General features: G+C 44.6%; 1 protein-coding gene across 2 annotated transcripts in view; it reads right to left on the reverse strand.

Moving 5' to 3' along the window:
• The window catches only part of LOC129816671 (contactin-associated protein-like 5), a 174,247-nt gene that overhangs the window by 135,052 nt on the left and 14,691 nt on the right, over positions 1 to 24,504 (reverse strand). For both annotated transcript variants that reach the window (XM_055871433.1, XM_055871432.1), the window contains exon 2: positions 2,821 to 2,931. In XM_055871433.1, coding sequence (XP_055727408.1) covers positions 2,821 to 2,931 — 111 coding nt within the window. The remainder of the gene's footprint in view (positions 1 to 2,820; positions 2,932 to 24,504) is intronic.

Raw genomic sequence — 24,504 nt, forward strand, 5'->3', positions numbered from 1 at the left:
CCTCTGTCATGATGCATGAACTAACCCCCTCTGTCATGATGCATGAACTAACCCCCTCTGTCATGATGCATGAACTAACCCCCTCTGTCATGATGCATGAACTAACCCCCTCTGTCATGATGCATGAACTAGCCCCCTCTGTCACGATGCATGAACTAACCCCCTCTGTCAAGTGGCATGAACTAACCCCCTCTGTCATGATGCATGAACTAACCCCCTCTGTCATGATGCATGAACTACCCCCCTCTGTCACGCGGCATGAACTAGCCCCCTCTGTCACGCTGCATGAACAAGCCCCCTCTGTCACGCTGCATGAACTAACCCCCTCTGTCATGATGCATGAACTACCCCCCTCTGTCACGCGGCATGAACTAGCCCCCTCTGTCATGATGCATGAACTAACCCCCTCTGTCATGATGCATGAACTACCCCCCTCTGTCATGATGCATGAACTAACCCCCTCTGTCATGATGCATGAACTAACCCCCTCTGTCATGATGCATGAACTAACCCCCTCTGTCATGATGCATGAACTACCCCCCTCTGTCACGATGCATGAACTAACCCCCTCTGTCATGATGCATGAACTACCCCCCTCTGTCACGATGCATGAACTAACTCCCTCTGTCATGATGCATGAACTACCCCCCTCTGTCATGATGCATGAACTAACCCCCTCTGTCATGCTGCATGAACTAACCCCTCTGTCATGATGCATGAACTAACCCCCTCTATCATGATGCATGAACTAACCCCCTCTGTCATGCTGCATGAACTAGCCCCCTCTGTCATGATGCATGAACTAACTCCCTCTGTCATGATGCATGAACTAACCCCTCTGTCATGATGCATGAACTAACCCCCTCTATCATGATGCATGAACTAACCCCCTCTGTCATGATGCATGAACTACTCTATCATGCTGCATGAACTAACTCCCTCTGTCACGCGGCATGAACTACTCTATCATGCTGCATGAACTACCCCCTCCATCATGCTGCATGAACTAACCCCCTCTGTCATGATGCATGAACTAACCCCCTCTGTCATGATGCATGAACTAACCCCCTCTGTCATGATGCATGAACTAACCCCCTCTGTCATGATGCATGAACTAACCCCCTCCATCATGCTGCATGAACTAACCCCCTCTGTCATGATGCATGAACTAACCCCCTCGGTCATGATGCATGAACTAGCCCCCTCTGTCATGATGCATGAACTAACCCCCTCTGTCATGATGCATGAACTAACCCCCTCTGTCATGATGCATGAACTAACCCCTCTGTCATGATGCATGAACTAACTCCCTCTGTCATGATGCATGAACTAACTCCCTCTGTCATGATGCATGAACTAACCCCCTCTGTCATGATGCATGAACTACTCTATCATGCTGCATGAACTAACCCCCTCTACAATGCTGTATGAACTAACCCCCTCCATCATGCTGCATGAACTAACCCCCTCTACAATGCTGTATGAACTAACCCCCTCCATCATGCGGCATGAACTAACCCCCTCTATCTGGAGTGAAAACACACCATTAGGCTTAAATAACATTTCAGATGCATCAGTGCACTTCATACACTGGTGAATAAAAAAACGTAAGCTACTTCCAAACACTAATGTGAAAGTGTGATATGGCAGTGCTGTGTACAATTAGTAGAGTCAGACCCCACAAGCCACCCAGCTATCGAGCTGAAGAAACAGGCTAGCTCTGGCAGGAAGGTTCATTACTCAGCTGCTGAAGGCTGGTACACACCACCATGGGAGCAGATGAGTGCAGCATATCAAACCAGAGTCTGAGCAACAGAGGAAGCATCGTTTACGGACCCCCCCCCCCCTCCCCAAGAGAGCAGGATCATTCTGGTTGTTATAGACACACGTACTGTAGCCGAGGTCCAAATAACCTGGGTTAAATCACACTCCAAGTCATTGAAAATCTAGTTACAGAACGTATATTTATATGCAGATTAATTTACTGACCTGTGAGCCTTGTTGTTAGAGCTAAGAGCAACATTTGAAAATTGTCCAAACGGTGTTGACTTGCAAACAGGACCGCATCAGGGATTTATCTGAAAACCTCTCTTTATAAGATGCCCATGAGGTGGAGATAGTTTATCTCCATCTTAATTCAATAATAGCATTATAGTTAACTAATCCTGGATGAAGATCTTTTGAATATGATCTCCTAGTACTACAGCCAACAAAACTACCCGGCGGCTCTGAAATCAGTAACAATTTATTTTATTTACCTTTTTGTAATACAAGTAAATGGTTTTAATTCGCCAAAATAAGCATATATAAATATATATATTTTTTTACATATTCATAGTAACATTTGATGTTTAAAAATAGTGTCATCTGACTTTTAGCTCTAACTATGGAGCGTGATGGGCTATCAACTCAGTTCCAACTGCATCTGAAAGAGAAGACTCCAGACCTGGTATAGACTATTGACTGGAAGGTTAATATATATATAGATGTATATACATATTTTTTTAAATGTTGTAGTTATAGTGGCTGCCACGGCTCCCAGGGGGCAAATCTGGGGTGGCTCCATATATATATTATTTTTTTCAGGGTACATAGATCTATCTACCTCTGGTGCTTATATCACAAAGTGCATTATTGTTTCAATATTTTTAGCTTTGTATATAAAAGAGAGCATTTTTATTCCTCAATATTAACACAGAAGTACTTTTTTTGTCGGTAACTAGTTACTGAACAAAGTCCTAACAGTTTTGAAGGATAGCGCATTCAGGGTTAAGACTGCTACATGAAATTAAAAAAAGATAACTTTGCATTGTAACTCACCATCTCTTCTGTTGATCTTGGAGAAGTGTGGAGCATAACTGTCAGAGGACTGAGAGGAGCTTACAAAAGAGCCCTGGGGCAGCATGGATACCAACGGGCCATTGCAGATATCTGTAAGAATAAAATAGAGAGTACATTAGTTCATGGTTGGGTACAATATGTAGAGCTTTAGGACCAGCATCATCTGATAGAGCAGGGGTGACAAACATAAAACTGTATATATATACACACACTGTGTGTGTATATACACTGCTCAAAAAAATAAAGGGAACACTTAAACAACACAATGTAACTCCAAGTCAATCATACTTCTATGAAATCAAACTGTCCACTTAGGAAGCAACACTGATTGACAATAAATTACACATGCTGTTGTGCAAATGGAATAGACAAAAGGTGGAAATTATAGGCAATTAGCAAGACACCCCCAAAAAAGGAGTGATTCTGCAGGTGGTGACCACAGACCACTTCTCAGTTCCTATGCTTCCTGGCTGATGTTTTGGTCACTTTTGAATGCTGGCGGTGCTCTCACTCTAGTGGTATCATGAGACGGAGTCTACAACCCACACAAGTGGCTCGGGTAGTGCAGTTCATCCAGGATGGCACATCAATGCGAGCTGTGGCAAAAAGGTTTGCTGTGTCTGTCAGCGTAGTGTCCAGAGCATGGAGGCGCTACCAGGAGACAGGCCAGTACATCAGGAGACATGGAGGAGGCCGTAGGAGGGCAACAACCCAGCAGCAGGACCGCTACCTCCGCCTTTGTGCCAGGAGGTGCACTGCCAGAGCCCTGCAAAATGACCTCCAGCAGGCCACAAATGTGCATGTGTCTGCTCAAACGGTCAGAAACAGACTCCATGAGGGTGGTATGAGGGCCCAACGTCCACAGGTGGGGGTTGTGCTTACAGCCCAGCACCGTGCAGGACGTTTGGCAACATCATTGCTTAAAGAAAAAATGAGCAAACACGTTTGGTGTTTGTGGGAGACTCCCCAAACATATGGAAGAAGGTCCTCTGGTCAGATGATACTAAAATTGAGCATTTTGGCCATCAAGGAAAATGCTAAGTCTGTCGCAAACCCAACACCTCTCATCACCCCGATAACCCCATCCCCACAGTGAAGCATGGTGGTGGCAGCATCATGCTGTGGGGGTGTTTTTCCATCGGCAGGCACTGGGAAACTGGTCAGAATTGAAGGAATGATGGATGGCGCTAAATACAGGGAAATTCTTGAGTGAAACCTGTTTCAGTCTTCCAGAGATTTGAGACTGGGACAGAGGTTCACCTTCCAGCAGGACAATGACCCTAAGCGTACTGCTAAAGCAACACTCGAGTGATATAAGGGGAAACATTTAAATGTCTTGGAATGGCCTAGTCAAAGCCCAGACATCAATCCAATTGAGAATCTGTGGTATGACTTAAAGATTGCTGTACACCAGCGGAACCCAGCCAACTTGAAGGAGCTGGAGCAGGTTTGCTTTGAAGAATGGACAAAAATCCCAGTGGTTAGATGTGCCAAGCTTAAAGAGACATACAGCAAGAGACTTGCAGCTGTAATTACTACAAAAGGTGGCTCTACAAAGTATTGACTTTGGGGGTGAATAGTTATGCACGCTCAAGATTTCCGTTTTTATTGTCTTATATTTTGCATCTTCAAAGTGGTAGGCATGTTGTGTAAATAAAACAATAAACCCCCCCCAAAAAAATAAAACCCCCCCAAAAATCAATTTTAATTCAAGGTTGTAAGGCAACAAAATAGGAAAAATACCAAGGGGATGAATACTTTCGCAAACCACTGTGTAAATATATATATATATATATATATATATATATATATATATATATATATATATATATATATATATATATATATATCATTGTTTTTTTTAAGGGAAAAATGCAAACAATCTAAAATGACTAAAACCAAATGGAAACTGTGTATTAATGATAATGGGCCTACAGTACCAGTTAAAAGTTTGGACACAAACCTACATTATAGAATAATAGTGAATTGAAATGCATTTCCCGGTGACTACCTCATGAAGCTGGTTGAGAGAATGCCAAGAGTGTAAAAATCTGTCATCAAGGTGGCTACTTTGAAGAATCTCAAATAGAAAATATATTTTGATTTGTTTAACACTGTTATGGTTTCAACATGATTCCATATGTGTTATTTGATCGTTTTGATGTCTTCATTATTATTCCACAATGTAGAAAACAGTAAAAATAAAGAAACATCCTTGAATAAGTAGGTGTGTCCTAACGCTTGACTGGTACTGTACATTTATACACTCTTAAAATAATTGACTCTCTCCTGCTAACTAAAAATCACCGAAATGACAGTCAGAGAGCGTCAAATATAAAACCAAATATGGATAGAGGAATATTTTTTGTAAATATTGATGGCTAGAAAATATTAACAATTATTACAGACAGGACCTTGATTAAGACTGAATACAGCCGTGGGGCAAAATGAGGTTGACACCCTTGTACTAGAATATGATTTGCCTGCAAAACTGCACCGCTCAGTTCATCTACTACTTGTAAGACAGAGCATTTTAAGAATAATGCTACTTTAAGAATAATAACTGAAACGGAATAATCATCTTGACTTCTGTTCACCATTTTGTGGAAAATAATGTTTGACTGCAAGTACAGCGCACTATGGGGTCTAAAGCCATGTATTGCTAAAATAGGGGGGGTTGCCTCACTTATCCACTTCATAAATCTCTCCCCAGCAGTCCATTAACTCAAGCAGTGACCCTTCAAAAGAGGACAGTAGAATTCACAACACAATAGGCAGCCCTGTGTGTATGTGTCTGTATGTCAATCGTGTTCCCCTAATCCATCAGTGTGAGATTAGAGTACTTCCAACAGGCAGAAGGAGATTAAGAGGCCAGTGATCTGAACGTGTCGGCCTCATCTTCCACTGATACAGCCCTGCCCGCCAGGCCCCAAAAAGAGCAGTGAGCGAGGCTGAGCTAGCCCTGCCCGCCAGGCCCCAATAATCCCCCTCTTCAAATGGGGAAACACTCTAGACCCAAACTGTTACAAACCTATATCCATCCTGCCCTGCCTTTCTAAGGTCTTCGAAAGCCAAGTGAACAAACAGATCACCGACCATTTAGAATCCCGCAGTACCTTCTCCGCTATGCAATCTGGTTTCAGAGCTAGTCATGGGTGCACCTCAGCCACAGGTATGCCAGCAGCATACCACCCTGCATACCACTACTGGCTTGCTTCTGAAGCTAAGCAGGGTTGGTCCTGGTCAGTCCCTGGATGGGAGACCAGATGCTGCTGGAAGTGGTGTTGGAGGGCCAGTAGGAGGCACTCTTTCCTCTGGTCTAAAAAATATCCCAATGCCCCAGGGCAGTGATTGGGGACACTGCCCTGTGTAGGGTGCCGTCTTTCGGATGGGACGTTAAACGGGTGTCCTGACTCTCTGAGGTCATTAAAGATCCCACGGCACTTATCGTAAGAGTAGGGGTGTTAACCCCGGTGTCCTGGCTAAATTCCCAATCTAGCCCTCTTACCATCATGGTCACCTAATAATCCCCAGTTTACAATTGGCTCATTCATCCCCCTCCTCTCCCCTGTAACTATTCCCCAGGTCGTTGCTGCAAATGAGAACGTGTTCTCAGTCAACTTACCTGGTAAAATAACGGTAAAAAATAAAATAAATAAATAAACACTCAAGGTCCTAAACGATATCATAACCACACTCGATAAAAGACAGCCATCTTCATCGACCTGGCCAAGGCTTTCGGCTCTGTCAATCACCATATTCGTATCGGCAGACTCAACAGCCTTTGTTTCTCTAATGACTGCCTCGCCTGGTTCACTAACTACTTCTCAGACAGAGTTCAGTGTGTCAAATCGGAGGGCCTGTTGTCCGGAACCCTGGCAGTCTCTATGGGGGTGCCACAGGGTTCAATTCTCGGGCCGTCTCTTTTCTCCATTCTTGCTGTGGTTCATTCTTTGATCCACCTCTACACAGACGACACCATTCTGTATACATCTGGCCCTTCTTTGGACACTGTGCTAACTAACCTCCAGACGAGCTTCAACGACATACAACACTCTTTCCGTGGCCTCCAACTGCTCTTAAATGCAAGTAAAACGAAATGTATGCTCTTCAACCGATCGCTGCCCGCACCCGCTCTCCCGACAAGCATCACTACTCTGGACGGTTCTGACTTAGAATATGTGGACAACTACAAATACCTAGGTGTCCAAAGTTAAATCCAGAATTGTCTTCCTATTTTGCAACAAAGCCTCCTTCACTCATGCTGCCAAACATACCCTCGCAAAACTGACTATTCTACCGATCCTTGACTTTGGTGATGTCATTTACAAAATAGCCTCCAACACTCTACTCAGCAAACTGAATGCAGTCTATCACAGTGCCATCCGTTTTGTCACCAAAGCCCCATATCCTACCTACCACTGCGACCTGTATGCTCTCGTCTGGCCCTCGCTACATATTCGTCGCCAAACCCACTGGCTCCAGGTCATCTATAAGTCTTTGCTAGGTATAGCTCCACCTTATCTCAGCTCACAGGTCACCATAGCAATACCCACCCATAGCACGTGCTCCAGCAGGCATATTTCACTGGTCATCCCCAAATCCAATACCTCATTTGGCCACATTTACATTTACATTTGAGTCATTTAGCAGACGCTCTTATCCAGAGCAACTTACAGTAGAGTGCATACATTTTATTACATACATTTTATTACATTTTACATACTGAGACAAGGATATCCCTACCGGCCAAACCCTCCCTAACCCGGACGACGCTATGCCAATTGTGCGTCACCCCACGGACCTCCCGGTTGCGGCCGGCTGCGACAGAGCCTGGGCGCGAACCCAGAGACTCTGGTGGTGCAGCTAGCACTGCGATGCAGTGCCCTAGACCACTGCGCCACCCGGGAGGCGCAGGCCACCTTTCCTTACAGTTCTCTGCTGCCAATGACTGGAATGAATTGCAAAAATCACTGAAGTTGGAGACTTATATCTCCCTCACTAACTTTAAGCATCACTGTTAGAGCAGCTTACCGATTGCTGCAACTGTACACACCCCATCTGTAAATAGCCCATCCAACCAACTACCTACCTCATCCCCATATTTGTTTTTGTATTTTTCTGCTCTTTTGCACACCAGTATTTCTACTTGCATATCCTCATCTGCACATACATAACTCCAGTGTAAATTGCTAAATTGTAATTACTTTGCCACTATTGGCATATTTATTGCCTTACCTCCTGACTTCATTTGCACACACTGTATATATACTTTTTTTATTGTGTTATTGACTGTACTTTTGTTTATCTGTGTCGTTGTTTTTGTCGCAATGCTTTGCTTTATCTTGGCCAGGTCGCAGTTGTAAATGAGAACTTGTTCTCAACTGGCCTACCTGGTTAAATAAAGGTGAAATACATTTTATTTTTAAAGAGCGGGGTGGAGCTAGCCCTGCCTGCCAGGCCCCAATAAGGGCAGTGAGCGGGGTGGAGCTAGTCCTGCCTGCCAGGCCCCAATAAGGGCAGTGAGAGGGGTGGAGCTAGCCCTGCCTGCCAGGCCCCAATAAGGGCAGTGAGCGGGGTGGAGCTAGTCCTGCCTGCCAGGCCCCAATAAGAGCAGTGAGAGGGGTGGAGCTAGCCCTGCCTGCCAGGCCCCAAAAAGGGCAGTGAGCGGGGTGGAGCTAGTCCTGCCTGCCAGGCCCCAATAAGGGCAGTGAGAGGGGTGGAGCTAGCCCTGCCTGCCAGGACCAAATTACGGCAGTGAGAGGGGTGGAGCTAGCCCTGCCTGCCAGGCCCCAATAAGGGCAGTGAGAGGGGTGGAGCTAGTCCTGCCTGCCAGGCCCCAATAAGGGCAGTGAGCGGGGTGGAGCTAGTCCTGCCTGCCATGCCCCAATAAGGGCAGTGAGAGGGGAAGAGCTAGTCCTGCATGCCAGGCCCCAATAAGGGCAGTGAGCGGGGTGGAGCTAGTCCTGCCTGCCATGCCCCAATAAGGGCAGTGAGAGGGGTGGAGCTAGCCCTGCCTGCCAGGCCCCAATAAGGGCAGTGAGAGGGGTGGAGCTCCTTCACTGCACCACAACTCTTCTTTGTTTTTCCACAGAGCAGTGATCACTCCTGGATCATCATTCTGTGGCTGCTAAAGAGGATCCCAGGCCATAATAAGAACTGGTAACATCTTGAGTACAATAATCACTGTAGTCTGTCCATCATTTTATTATCCATCACCATACCCATCAGTGGTGGAAAAAGTACTAAATTGTTCTACTCTAGTAAAAGTAAAAATGCATTAATAGAAAAAAACTCAAGTAAAAGTAAGTCACCCAGTAAAATATTACTTGAGTAAAAGTCTAAAGGTTTCTGGTTTTAAAAATACTTAAAGTATCAAAAGTAAATGGAATTGCTAACATGTACTTAAGTATCAAAAGTAAAAGTATACATAATATCTCATTTCTAATATTAAGCAAACCAGACGGCAAATTGACGGATAGCCAGGGGCACACTCCAACACTCAGACATAATTTACAAATGAAGCATTTGTTTTTAGTGAGTCCGCCAGATCAGATGCAGTAGGGATGACCAGGGATGTTCTCTTGATAAGTGTGTGAATTGGACAATTTTCCTGTCATAAAGTAATGAGTACTTTTGGGTGTCAGGAAAAATGTATGGAGTAAAAAGTACATTATTTTATTTCGGAATGTAGTGAAGTAAAAGTAAAATAGTAAATTAAAGTACAGATACCCCCAAAAAATACTTAAGTAGTACTTTAAAGTATTTTTACTTAAGTACTTTACACCACTAATACCCATTACATCATTTTGTTTTGGATGATGTCCACGTTGGAGCTATCCTCCTAGAAACATTTCCACTGACTAATGACCATTCATTTGGTAGAAAACAACGTCATGTTGAAAATGACATCAGAGGGCTGTTTGATACTTTGGAAGTGTTTTGAGGGCAGCCCACTGCATTTCATCTGACCTAAATTTGCAGCACTTAGATCACTTGCGAGCAAATTTTGCTGAATGTTGATTTACAGATTGACTGAAGTGGATCAAGCTGTTTTTTAAAGATATAAACATGCAGCGCTATAGCCACAGATGCTCAACATCAGAGAAAAGTCCCAACATAGCTTCACAAGGAAATATACATTAAAGTTTTAATCTCAATGTTATTAAACATTTTGTGACAAATCTGTTAAATGTTATCAGTTTCGAGTTTCATTCTTACTTGACATTTTAATCCATGCTCACTACTCACTCTAAGCATGACTCTCTCTCTCTATTGATATCTCTATCTATTTATCTATCTATTGCATCTATATCTACACTGCTCAAAAAAATAAAGGGAACACTTAAACAACACAATGTAACTCCAAGTGAATCACATTTCTGTGAAATCAAACTGTCCACTTAGGAAGCAACACTGATTGACAATAGATTTCACACGCTGTTGTGCAAATGGAATAGACAAAAGGTGGAAATTATAGGCAATTAGCAAGACACCCCCCAAAACAGGAGTGATTCTGCAGGTGGTGACCACAGACCACTTCTCAGTTCCTATGCTTCCTGGCTGATGTTTTGGTCACTTTTGAATGCTGGCGGTGCTCTCACTCTAGTGGTAGCATGAGACGGAGTCTACAACCCACACAAGTGGCTCAGGTAGTGCAGTTCATCCAGGATGGCACATCAATGCGAGCTGTGGCAAAAAGGTTTGCTGTGTCTGTCAGCGTAGTGTCCAGAGCATGGAGGCGCTACCAGGAGACAGGCCAGTACATCAGGAGACATTTACATTTACATTTAAGTCATTTAGCAGACGCTCTTATCCAGAGCGACCTACAAATTGATGCATTCACCTTATGATATCCAGTGGAACAACCACTTTACAATAGTGCATCTAACTCTTTTAATGGGGGGCGGGGGGGGGGGTTAGAAGGATTACTTTATCCTATCCTAGGTATTCCTTAAAGAGGTGGGGTTTCAGGTGTCTCCGGAAGGTGGTGATTGACTCCGCTGACCTGGCGTCGTGAGGGAGTTTGTTCCACCATTGGGGTGCCAGAGCAGCGAACAGTTTTGACTGGGCTGAGCGGGAACTCTACTTCCTCAGAGGTAGGGAGGCGAGCAGGCCAGAGGTGGATGAACGCAGTGCCCTTGTTTGGGTGTAGGGCCTGATCAGAGCCTGAAGGTACGGAGGTGCCGTTCCCCTCACAGCTCCGTAGGCAAGCACCATGGTCTTGTAGCGGATGCGAGCTTCAACTGGAAGCCAGTGGAGAGAGCGGAGGAGCGGGGTGACGTGAGAGAACTTGGGAAAGTTGAACACCAGACGGGCTGCGGCGTTCTGGATGAGTTGTAGGGGTTTAATGGCACAGGCAGGGAGCCCAGCCAACAGCGAGTTGCAGTAATCCAGACGGGAGATGACAAGTGCCTGGATTAGGACCTGCGCCGCTTCCTGCGTGAGGCAGGGTCGTACTCTGCGAATGTTGTAGAGCATGAACCTACAGGAACGGGTCACCGCCTTGATGTTAGTTGAGAACGACAGGGTGTTGTCCAGGATCACGCCAAGGTTCTTAGCACTCTGGGAGGAGGACACAATGGAGTTGTCAACCGTGATGGCGAGATCATGGAACGGGCAGTCCTTCCCCGGGAGGAAGAGCAGCTCCGTCTTGCCGAGGTTCAGCTTGAGGTGGTGATCCGTCATCCGCACTGATATGTCTGCCAGACATGCAGAGATGCGATTCACCACCTGGTTATCAGAGGGGGAAAGGAGAAGATTAATTGTGTGTCGTCTGCATAGCAATGATAGGAGAGACCATGTGAGGATATGACAGAGCCAAGTGACTTGGTGTATAGCGAGAATAGGAGAGGGCCTAGAACAGAGCCCTGGGGGACACCAGTGGTGAGAGCACGTGGTGCGGAGACAGATTCTCGCCACGCCACCTGGTAGGAGCGACCTGTCAGGTAGGACGCAATCCAAGCATGGGCCGCGCCGGAGATGCCCAGCTCGGAGAGGGTGGAGAGGAGGATCTGATGGTTCACAGTATCAAAGGCAGCCGATAGGTCTAGAAGGATGAGAGCAGAGGAGAGAGAGTTAGCTTTAGCAGTGCGGAGCGCCTCCGTGACACAGAGAAGAGCAGTCTCAGTTGAATGACTAGTCTTGAAACCTGACTGATTTGGATCAAGAAGGTCATTCTGAGAGAGATAGCAGGAGAGCTGGCCAAGGACGGCACGTTCAAGAGTTTTGGAGAGAAAAGAAAGAAGGGATACTGGTCTGTAGTTGTTGACATCGGAGGGATCGAGTGTAGGTTTTTTCAGAAGGGGTGCAACTCTCGCTCTCTTGAAGACGGAAGGGACGTAGCCAGCGGTCAAGGATGAGTTGATGAGCGAGATGAGGTAAGGGAGAAGGTCTCCAGAAATGGTCTGGAGAAGAGAGGAGGGGATAGGGTCAAGCGGGCAGGTTGTTGGGCGGCCGGCCGTCACAAGACGCGAGATTTCATCTGGAGAGAGAGGGGAGAAAGAGGTCAAAGCACAGGGTAGGGCAGTGTGAGCAGAACCAGCGGTGTCGTTTGACTTAGCAAACGAGGATCGGATGTCGTCGACCTTCTTTTCAAAATGGTTGACGAAGTCATCAGCAGAGAGGGAGGAGGGGGGAGGAGGGGGAGGAGGATTCAGGAGGGAGGAGAAGGTGGCAAAAAGCTTCCTAGGGTTAGAGGCAGATGCTTGGAATTTAGAGTGGTAGAAATTGGCTTTAGCAGCAGAGACAGAAGAGGAGAATGTAGAGAGGAGGGAGTGAAAGGATGCCAGGTCCGCAGGGAGGCGAGTTTTCCTCCATTTCCGCTCGGCTGCCCGGAGCCCTGTTCTGTGAGCTCGCAATGAGTCGTCGAGCCACGGAGCAGGAGGGGAGGACCGAGCCGGCCTGGAGGATAGGGGACATAGAGAGTCAAAGGATGCAGAAAGGGAGGAGAGGAGGGTTGAGGAGGCAGAATCAGGAGATAGGTTGGAGAAGGTTTGAGCAGAGGGAAGAGATGATAGGATGGAAGAGGAGAGAGTAGCGGGGGAGAGAGAGCGAAGGTTGGGACGGCGCGATACCATCCGAGTAGGGGCAGTGTGGGAAGTGTTGGATGAGAGCGAGAGGGAAAAGGATACAAGGTAGTGGTCGGAGACTTGGAGGGGAGTTGCAATGAGATTAGTGGAAGAACAGCATCTAGTAAAGATGAGGTCAAGCGTATTGCCTGCCTTGTGAGTAGGGGGGGAAGGTGAGAGGGTGAGGTCAAAAGAGGAGAGGAGTGGAAAGAAGGAGGCAGAGAGGAATGAGTCAAAGGTAGACATGGGGAGGTTAAAGTCACCCAGAACTGTGAGAGGTGAGCCATCCTCAGGAAAGGAACTTATCAGGGCGTCAAGCTCATTGATGAACTCTCCAAGGGAACCTGGAGGGTGATAAATGATAAGGATGTTAAGCTTGAAAGGTCTGGTAACTGTGACAGCATGGAATTCAAAGGAGGCGATAGACAGATGGGTCAGGGGAGAAAGAGAGAATGTCCACTTGGGAGAGATGAGGATCCCAGTGCCACCACCCCGCTGACCAGAAGCTCTCGGGGTGTGCGAGAACACGTGGGCAGACGAGGAGAGAGCAGTAGGAGTAGCAGTGTTATCAGTGGTAATCCATGTTTCCGTCAGTGCCAAGAAGTCGAGGGACTGGAGGGAAGCATAGGCTGAGATGAACTCTGCCTTGTTGGCCGCAGATCGGCAGTTCCAGAGGCTGCCTGAGACCTGGAACTCCACGTGGGTCGTGCGCGCTGGGACCACCAGGTTAGAGTAGCAGCGGCCACGCGGTGTGAAGCGTTTGTATGGTCTGTGCAGAGAGGAGAGAACAGGGATAGACAGACACATAGTTGACAGGCTACAGAAGAGGCTACGCTAATGCAAAGGAGATTGGAATGACAAGTGGACTACACGTCTCGAATGTTCAGAAAGTTAAGCTTACGTTGCAAAAAATCTTATTGACTAAAATGATATAGTACTGCTGGCTGGTGAAATAGGCTAGCTAGCAGTGGCTGCGTTGTTGACTTTGTTTGAAAGTGTAGCTGGCTAGGTAACCTCTAACTGGCTAGGTAACCTCGACAATTACTCTAGACTACACAATTATCTTGGATACAAAGACGGCTATGTAGCCAGCTAAGATCAAACAAATCAAACTGTTGTACTGTAATGAAATGAAATGTTATACTACCTGTGGAGCAAAGCGGAATGCAACTACTCGCTCCAACCCGGAAGTGCGTATCGTAGAGGGAGAGGCAATAGAAGTGTTGTTTCTTGTATTATTGTCTTTTGTGTCTATAGAGGACTGCTTCACCTTAATGTCCCTTTTCCCCCCTTTCCATTTTCTTCTGTCCTTATTTTGTCCCACTTTGTCTCTTCTTTGTCCCTTCTTCTCTTCTGCCAACTAGACACTCCTTGTTAGCTAGCTAGCTTCTTCCAGGAATGTCCCTAGCAACTGCCTAGCAACAGGTAAACAACTTAGCTAGCTAAGAAAACGATATAATTTTATGAAAAAATTGTTACTTTTTCAAAAGCCTTTCTTCTTTGTTTGCTGCTTGTTTGGTCTCCTATTCAGTTTGCAGTTTTCTTTTGATTTTTTTCGATGTACTTTACTCTAAAAAAACATTTAAATTTCAATATTTGTAGGAGCTCATCTTTTCAGCTGTTGCTGCTTAATTTGGAACTCCGGAACAAATGCAGAGACGTGGAGAAGGCCGTAGGAGGGCAACAACCCAGCAGCAGGACCGCTATCTCCGCCTTTGTGCAAGGAGGTGCACTGCCAGAGCCCTGCAAAATGACATCCAGCAGGCCACAAATGTGCATGTGTCAGCATATGGTCTCACAAGGGGTCTGAGGATCTCATCTCGGTACCTATTGGCAGTCAGGCTACCTCTGGCGAGCACATGGAGGGCTGTGCGGCCCACAAAGAAATGCCACCACACACCATGACTGACCCATCGCCAAACCGGTCATGCTGGAGGATGTTGCAGGCAGCAGAACGTTCTCCACGGCGTCTCCAGACTCTGTTACATGTGCTCATGTGCTCAGTGTGAACCTGCTTTCATCTGTGAAGAGCACAGGGCGCCAGTGGCGAATTTGCCAATCTTGGTGTTCTCTGGCAAATGCCAAACGCCCTGCACGGTGTTGGGCTGTAAGAACAACCCCCACCTGTGGACGTCGGGCCCTCATGCCACCCTCATGGAGTCTGTTTCTGACCGTTTGAGCAGACACATGCACATTTGTGGCTTGCTGGAGGTCATTTTGCAGGGCGCTGGCAGTGTACCTCCTTGCACAAAGGCGGAGGTAGCGGTCCTGCTGCTGGGTTGTTGCCCTCCTACGGCCTCCTCCACGTCTCCTGATGTACTGGCCTGTCTCCTGGTAGCGCCTCCATACTCTGGACACTACGCTGACAGACACAGCAAACCTTTTTGCCACAGCTCGCATTGATGTGCCATCCTGGATGAACTGCACTACCTGAGCCACTTGTGTGGGTTGTAGACTCCGTCTCATGCTACCACTAGAGTGAGAGCACCGCCAGCATTCAAAAGTGACCAAAACATCAGCCAGGAAGCATAGGTACTGAGAAGTGGTCTGTGGTCACCACCTGCAGAATCACTCATTTTTTGGGGGTGTCTTGCTAATTGCCTATAATTTCCACCTTTTGTCTATTCCATTTGCACAACAGTGTTGCTTCCTAAGTGGACAGTTTGATTTCACAGAAGTGTGATTCACTTGGAGTTACATTGTGTTGTTTAAGTGTTCCCTTTATTTTTTTGAGCAGTGTATTTATATCTCTCTATCTATCTATTTCTATCTCTCTCTCTCTATATCTATTTATATCTCTATCTATTACATCTCTATATATTGATATATCTATCTATATCGCTATCTATTTAGATCTATCTATATATATAGATATCTATATCTCGTATTATCTCTCTATCTATTTATATCTCTCTCTATATATCCATCTATTTATATCTCTCTCTGTATCTCCATCTATTTTATTCTCTATCTCTCTAGCCTTCCATGTCTTTTTATATAATCTCACACAATCCATCAGGCTCTGGGGGTCATTGGGCCCCTTCCACACAAAGCCACCACCTTTGATCTTGATGGCCTTCTCACAAACCAGGGGCTTGGCAACATCCTCATAAATGTCAGGTTAGTCTTTCACCTCTGTAAAAGGACCTGTTCCATTACACCAACATATAAAACACATGCAGTATGAGACCTTGGTACAGTGCAAAGGGTAAACCAATACAACTGTTATGCCACAGCAGCAAACGTAAAGCAATCGGTAAGGACATAACTCTTACAGGTACCTGAATACAAAGACAATATCGGTAGTTCACTTATAATAATACTTGTTTTATGAACAGTGTTTTTGTTTATAGCCTCCATCTAGTTTTTGCCACTGAGATAAAACGCTGGGTTGTCAATCAGGAAGAATTATGGTCAAAGGATGGTTTGCCTGTAAAGCTGCTCTGCTCGGTGCCTCCTTGCCCTTGGAGAATTTAAAATCTCTCCAAGCTATGATGTGATCGTGCCACGGCAAACTCGCTATGCAAAGTGGATGAGGTTTAAATCTTAAACCACACACACTCATAAGCGTGTTTGTACACACACACAATTTGAGAGAAAGGACTCAAACATACATGAAGAAAGCCAAACCAACAGGCCTTTCTATAAAATCAGAGCTCAGATCCTGACAGGGCATACTGTAGCAGCACTGTGTGATGTGAGAACGCACAACAGTCAGAGACATCTTGATACCTCCAGGCTAGTAGAACATAGCTGGGGTTATCAGTGATTGTGTTTGGGATAAAAATAAAAGAAGCAGCACTTTTCTTCACCCCCCCTATGTTCCCCAAGGTGTGCCATCATGCAGTTATGCATGGTAAGATGGATGGCTGTGAACACATTTAGATGCACACAGTGAGCTCTCGCCTTCCTCTTTGGCCTATACGCTGTACACCAATTAATAACAAGGACCATAAAGGACATATTTTGTCATGTAAAACAATGACCCGTATCTCATTTAGTCAAATCAAATCAAATGTAATTTGTCACATGCTTCGTAAACAACAGGTGTAGACTAACAGTGAAATGCTTGCTCGCAGGCCCTTCCCAATAATGCAGAGAGAGGAAACATATAGAAATAATAGAAAAATAATAACTTGGCTATTTACACGGGGTACCAGTACCGAGTAGATGTGCCTGGGTACGAGGTAATTAAGGTAGATATGTAATCTGCTTTAAGTTTTAATGTACAGGGTTGCTGGAACACAATTCAAAATACATTTCAATTTGATGTTCTGGTGCTGTTCAGGCAATTTAAAGTATTGATTGGGAACTTATTTGTGGAGGAACATAACTGTTTTTCTGGATCATTTGTGATGTTTTATTTGTACTTCCCATGACTGTGGTTTGGTATTTAGATTAGATTGATAGATAGACAGATAGGATATAGTTTGGGGATAATGTGTATATTTACATTGTATATACAGTGCACATTTGTAAAAGAGACCTAGGTCTCAATAAGTCTTCCCTGTTAAAGGTTACAAACAAATATAGGTAGGAATAAAGTGACTAGGCAACAGGATAGATAATAAACAGTAGCAGCAGTGTGTGTGATGAGTCAAAATACACAGATAGTTAAATAGTTAACCAATAGCTACCCGGACTAACTATTTAGGTGTCTTCTGGCTGGGGAGTAGAAGCTGTTCAGGGTCCTGTTGGTTCCAGACTTGGTGCATCGGTACCGCTTGCCGTGCGGTAGCAGAGAGAACAGTCTATGACTATTTAAGTGGAAGGACGTTAGGCTATTTGGATGTTGAAAACATCAATATAACCGCAAATGACAGTACAAAAAAACATATTTTGTGAGTTTTACCATCAAGGTTGGAAAAACAACCCCATTATCCAGCAAAATTTGTTGGTCACATTTAGCTCATTAAAATCCGCTAAACACTGCCCTTAATTCTACTTTTCACACTATATTTTGTAACTTTTTCGGTGGATCTCTATGGTGGATGATGAATTTGGAAACTAGCTTGCTCTCTTCAAAATATGCAAATACTTTTTACAACAAATGCCCCTGAATTGACTTCCATCCTTAACGCTGCTCATTAGCCTGCATTCCCTCCAAACTCTTTGTTCTAAACAAACTGTGCTCCACAAAGAAATCAACAAACTGCAATTTGTAGCGTATGCGGCTGTAATATTTTTTGCTCCGTTTCAGGCCTCTGTCCACCTGACAATGTCTGAGCAGCATGGTGGGAGTGGAGGATGGAGAGCTGTTTAAATACTGACACTAAACAGAAGGAACAACACTATACTGTCTGTTAAGATGCAAGTAAAAGTGTCGCTGTCTCAGTATTATATCTACGGAAGTATAAAGAGAGACTGTCCCCCTGAGACTTAGACGCTCAAAGGAGCTTCCAGGGTGTTAGGCACAGCAGGTGATGTCTACCTCCTGTCTACGGCGTCTGTCCACCCCTGTCTCCCCCATGTCCACCCCAATGTCTACGCACTCGTCTACGCATCCACCTACCTGCCCGTCTACCAGTCCTCTACACCCCCTCCTCGTCTACCTGGCTACCCCCCCGCCCCATCTACCCCCGTGTCTAGCCCCCTGTCTTCCCATAATGCCTCACTCCCACCAGGATCCAGAGGAACAACGGTATAATCCAGTACAGAATGTGTGTATGCCTCCGGTTGGTATCGATAGAGCAGCATCTGATACTTCACATGGATTAATAGACTGGTCCATCTCATCTCTGTTCTGGCAGAGCCACGGCCGAGGTATCAGTTGACAATTAGGCTAGCTACAGACACAGGCTGAATTCGAGAAAGTGCAGGTCGATACATGTGATTGAGAAACACAGCACTGTACTGTATCACTTTATATCCAATAATGTGTTCAATAGAGCGAGCTGCAAAACAGTTCAGCGCGCGAGAGAAAGTAACGATAACTGATCTGATACATGTGTAGGATTACTGATAGACCGACAGATCACATGACTATCACCAGGCTGCTCATAATGGCGCAAACCTGTCACCATCATTTACGCGCACCATCATAATCACCTGTACTCCATCACCTCCCTGATCACCTTCCCTATATACAGTTGAAGACGGAAGTTTACATACACTTAGGTTGGAGTCATTAAAACTCGTTTTTCAACCACTCCACAAATTTCTTGTAAACAAACTATAGTTTTGGTAAGTCAGTGTAGACATTGCTACTGTTGTAAATGACTATTGTTGCTGGATACGGCAGATTTTTTATGGAATATCTACATAGGCGTACAGAGGAACATTACCAGCATTAGGGACATTACCATCAACCATCACTCCTGTGTTCCAATGGCACGTTGTGTAGCTAATCCGTTTATCATTTTAAAAGGCTAATTGATCATTAGAAAAACTGAGCATCAGCATTTGTGGGTTCGATTACAGGCTCAAAATGTCCAGAAACAAATAAGTTTCCTCTGAAACTTGTCAGTCCATTCTTGTTCTGAGAAATTAAGGTTATTCCATGCGAGAAAATGCCAAGAAACTGAAGATCTCGTACAAAGCTGTGTACTACTCCCTTCACAGAACAGCGCAAACTGTCTCTAACCAGAATAGAAAGAGGAGTGGGAGGCCCTGGTGCACAACTGAGCAGGAGGACAAGTACATTAGTGTCTAGTTTGAGAAACAGACGCCTCACAAGTCCTCAACTGGCAGCATCATTAAACAGTACGCGCAAAACACCAGTCTCAACATTAACAGGACTGTATAGAGGCGACTCCGGTATGCTGGCCTTCTAGAGTTCCTCTGTCCAGTGTCTGTGCTATTTTGCTAACAAATTGTCAGCCAACATAACGTGTAAGGTAACATATTTGAAAAGTCATTACTTTATTACATTGAGTAGCAAGCTACTGTGAGGACGCGCTCTATCGACTCTGAGGTTTGAGCATGCTTTTGGTGCACAGTTGATTGCGAGCTGGACTCCGGGCAAGGTTGAGGGTTCGAAACTTGCTCCCTGCTTGTTTCATTTGAAGTTGTGCACAATTATTTGTTTATTATTTGGTGGATGGAGTCGGCAGAAATGGATGGCCTTAAAAGGTAAATATTGATACAGTAGAATGAAAAAAATAATTACTTGGATTATGCATATTGTAACGAGTTACTTTCTGTATACAAACCCTTGACATCTCCTCATCAAACCTCCTAAGGCTGCTTTCTGTGCTGTATTGACGTGTACTGAAAATGACATCTGCTGCTTTAGAATGAACGGTCATATCTCAGTTATTTTTTGCATATTTTCTTTACTTTCAGAGTGCGAGCTGATCATGGGGTCGAAATTGTAGATATTGCCAGATGTATGGTTACTGTCCAAGGAACAGGCCATGGAAGCTTTATTGCTGGCAAAAGTGCCCATAACCAGAGGTAATTAAACTGTTCTGTGTTGTTTTTCTCGCTTCCTCTCTGCCTGTCTTGTTGTACATGGAACCTGTCTCACATGCATTAATTTAAAAAAACTTAAGATGTCAGCTGCTAATTTTAATATTTACACCACATAAACACTCAGCCATTTTCACTGGACTATCAAGCCCCTGTTGCTGCCAAGTCATGATTTCCCTGGGGGTTAGCCTTGCAATAACCAAGTGGTGAGACACATAGCCCTCTATATTTAAATGTTTCAGGTACACTCAGATAGGTGTCTGCGTCATATACAGTCAGTAACCACCCACAGAGGCACACACAACTTGCATTTCTATAACCTCGGTGTTCACTATTCATGGAGGATATTAGGTCCCCCCCCCCCCCCACCACAAAACCTTTTCTTTCTCTCTGTTAGAGTGGCATGCTTATGGAGAGATGTTTGGAGTGCTGTGACATGTCAGTACTACAACTTGCTGCACAGTTTGGAAGAAGAAGGCTACCTTGACCTGTCAAATTCTATCCACCTCTTCTGTGTGGGATATGTGTTCCTACCTCAACTGCGGGCAGATCTGCAACATTTCTGCAACAAAGAGTTGGAATAATCACTCTTTAAGAACAGAGGCAAACCTGACACCTCACCAGCTGTGGCATATCGGAATGCTCCAAAACACCTGTGTCTGAGCCAGACTATGCAGAGGTATGTGTCTGTGTGACATCAAATCAACGTTTATTTGTCACGTGCGCCGAATACAACAGGTGTAGACCTTACAGTGAAATGCTTACTTAGAGGTTCTATTAGGTGAACAATAGGTAATTAAAGAAATAAAACAACAGTAAAAAGACAGTGAAAAATAACAGTAGCGAGGCTATATACAGACACCGGTTAGTCAGGCTGATCGAGGTAGTATGTACATGTAGATATGGTTAAAGTGACTATGCATATATGATGAAAAGAGACAAGCAGTAGCATAAAAGAGGGGTTGGCGGGTGGTGGGACACAATGCAGATAGCCCGGTTAGCCAATTTTTATTTATTTATTTCACCTTTATTTAACCAGGTAGGCTAGTTGAGAACAAGCTCTCATTTGCAACTGCGACCTGGCCAAGATAAAGCAAAGCAGTTCGACACATACAACAACACAGAGTTACACATGGAGTAAACAAACATACAATCAATAATACAGTAGGAAAATCTATATACAGCATGTGCAAATAAGGTAGGATAAGAGAGGTAAGGCAATAAATAGGCCATGGTGGCGAAGTAATTACAATATAGCAATTAAACACTGGAATGGTAGGATGTGCAAGTTGAGATACTGGGGTGCAAAGGAGCAAGATAAATAAATGAATACAGTATGGGGATAAGGTAGATTGGATGGGCTATTTACAGATGAGCTATGTACAGGTGCAGTGATCTGTGAGATGTTCTGACAGCTGGTGCTTAAAGCTAGTGAGGGAGATAAGAGTCTCCAGCTTCAGAGATTTTTACAGTTTGTTCCAGTCATTTGCATCAGAGAACTGGAAGTAGAGGCGGCCAAAGGAAGAATTGGCTTTGGGGGTGACCAGTGAGATATACCTGCTGGAGCGCGTGCTACGGGTGGGTGCTGCTATGGTGACCAGTGAGCTGAGATAGCAAAGACTTGTAGATGACCTGGAGCCAGTGGGTTTGGCGACGAGTATGAAGCGAGGGCCAGCCAACGAGAGCATACAGGTCGCAGTGGTGGGTAGTATATGGGGCTTTGGTGAAAAAACGGATGGCACTGTGATAGACTGCATCCAATTTGCTGAGTAGAGTGTTGGAGGCTATTCTGTAACTGACATCGCCGAAGTCAAGGATCGGTAGGATGGTCAGTTTTACGAGGGTATGTTTGGCAGCATGAGTGAAGGATGCTTTGTTGCAAAATAGGAAGCCGATTCTAGATTTAATTTTGGATTGGACATGTGCGGGAGCACTGGTTGGTCGGCCCAATTGAGGTAGTATGTACATGAATGTGTAGTTAAAGTGACTATGCATATATGATAAACAGAGACTAGCAGCAGCGTAAAAGAGGGGTTGGGGGGCACACGATGCAAATCGTCCGGGTAGCCATTCGATTACCTGTTCAGGAGTCTTATGGCCTGGGGGTAAAAACTGTTGAGAAGCCTTTTTGTCCTAGACTTGGCACTCCGGTACCGCTTGCTATGCGATAGTAAAGAGAACAGTCTATGACTGGGGTGCCTGAGGTCTTTGACAATTTTTAGAGCTTTCCTCTGACACCGCCTGGGTTAGAGGTCCTGGATGGCAGGCAGCTTAGCCCCAGTGATGTACTGGGCCGTACGCACTACCCTCTGTAGTGCCTTGCGGTCGGAGGCCGAGCAATTGCCGTACCAGGCAGTGATGCAACCAGTCAAGATGCTTTCGATGTTGCAGCTGTAGAACCTTTTGAGGATCTCAGGACCCATGTCAAATCTTTTTAGTTTCCTGAGGGGGAATAGACTTTGTCGTGCCCTCTTCACGACTGTGTTGGTGTGTTTGGACCATTCTAGTTTGTTGTTGATGTGGACACCAAGGAACTTGAAGCTCTCAACCTGCTCCACAACCCTGTAGTCCACAATCATCTCCTTAGTCTTGTGAATGGCTTGACAGATCTTCCTTTATATGTATCATCACTAATACAGATGTTTATTTTGAGCATTCCAGATTCAGCAGGTGGAGGACCTGCTTTATCAGGAGGATAATGTGGAATCTTGAAACACTGACAATGGGGTAAATGTTCCTGACATCCCATGCCCCCTGTCTACTGAGAATCTTGCTGTGCTGCAACGTCAAGTGAACCCTACCACTGACTCCTCATCTTTTGGTCAGGACATATACATGGATGCTCTTCGATTAGTTCATAGTTCTCCAGCCTTTTTAGGTGCAGTCATTCCACACTACGCAGGATATTGTTTTAGCCCCAGTGCAACACTTGATAATGGCAACAAAAAAACAATTTTGGGAGGAGGATGAAATGGGAGCAGTCCCAGCTGTCAAAGTGGCAACGTAGACTATTCTGGATAGAGCAGGTACTTTTGTGTAATCTATTTCTTGTGAGGTTTTCTGTCCACAGATACAGAGAGCTGTGAAAGCCTGTGTGCAGATTAAGAGGTCCCAATGAAGAGCAGCTGTTCTCAGTCCTGGTCCTTGGGATTCAGAGGGGTGCACATTTCTGGTTTTGCCTCAGTACTACACAGCTGATTCAAATTATCAAAATTTGTGACACTATCCTTGATATGATCCTGCTATTGTCATATGCTACACATGCACATGTATCTATCTATCCAATGTTATCATGATTTGCTATAAGGGATATTATACTTATATTATACAGGAAGTATTATTAACTTCTTCTGGCTGCAAGCCCGACATCGGTACACTTATGACAACAGCCAGCTCAAGTGCAGGGCGCGAAATTCAAAATATATATTTTTTTAAATATTTAACATTCACACATTAACAAGTCCAATACAGCAAATGAAAGGTACACATCTTGTGAATCCAGCCAACATGTCCGATTTTTAAAATGTTTTACAGCGAAAACAGCACGTATATTTATGTTAGCTCACCACCAAATACAAAAAATGACAGACATTTTTCACAGCACAGATAGCATGCACAAAGCCAACCTAACTAACCAAGAACCAACCAAACTAACCAACAAACAACTTCATCAGATGACAGTCTTATAACATGTTATACAAATATTATATAATATTATATTATATAAATCTATGTTTTGTTCGAAAAATGTGCATATTTCAGCTCTAAATCATAGTTTACATTGCAGCTACAATCAGAAATTGCACCGAAAGCAGCCATAATAATACAGATAATAATACAGACACCAACGTCAAATACCTAATTATTCATCATAAAACATTTCTGAAAAATACATAGTGTACAGCAAATGAAAGACAGGCATCTTGTGATTCCAGACAATATTTCCGAATTTTATTAAGTGTTTTACAGCGAAAACACAATATAGCGTTATATTAGCTTACCACAATAGCCAGAAACACAAGCCATTTCCCAGTAGCAAAAGGTTAGCGATCGTAACAAACCAGTAAAAGATATATAATTTTTGACTAACCTTGATATTCTTCATCAGATGACAGTCCTATAACATCAGGTTATACATACACTTATGGTTTGTTCGGAAATGTGCATATTTAGAGCTGAAATC

This window comes from Salvelinus fontinalis, chromosome 19 (genome assembly GCF_029448725.1).
Source record: "Salvelinus fontinalis isolate EN_2023a chromosome 19, ASM2944872v1, whole genome shotgun sequence".
NCBI classification, from domain to species: domain Eukaryota; kingdom Metazoa; phylum Chordata; class Actinopteri; order Salmoniformes; family Salmonidae; genus Salvelinus; species Salvelinus fontinalis.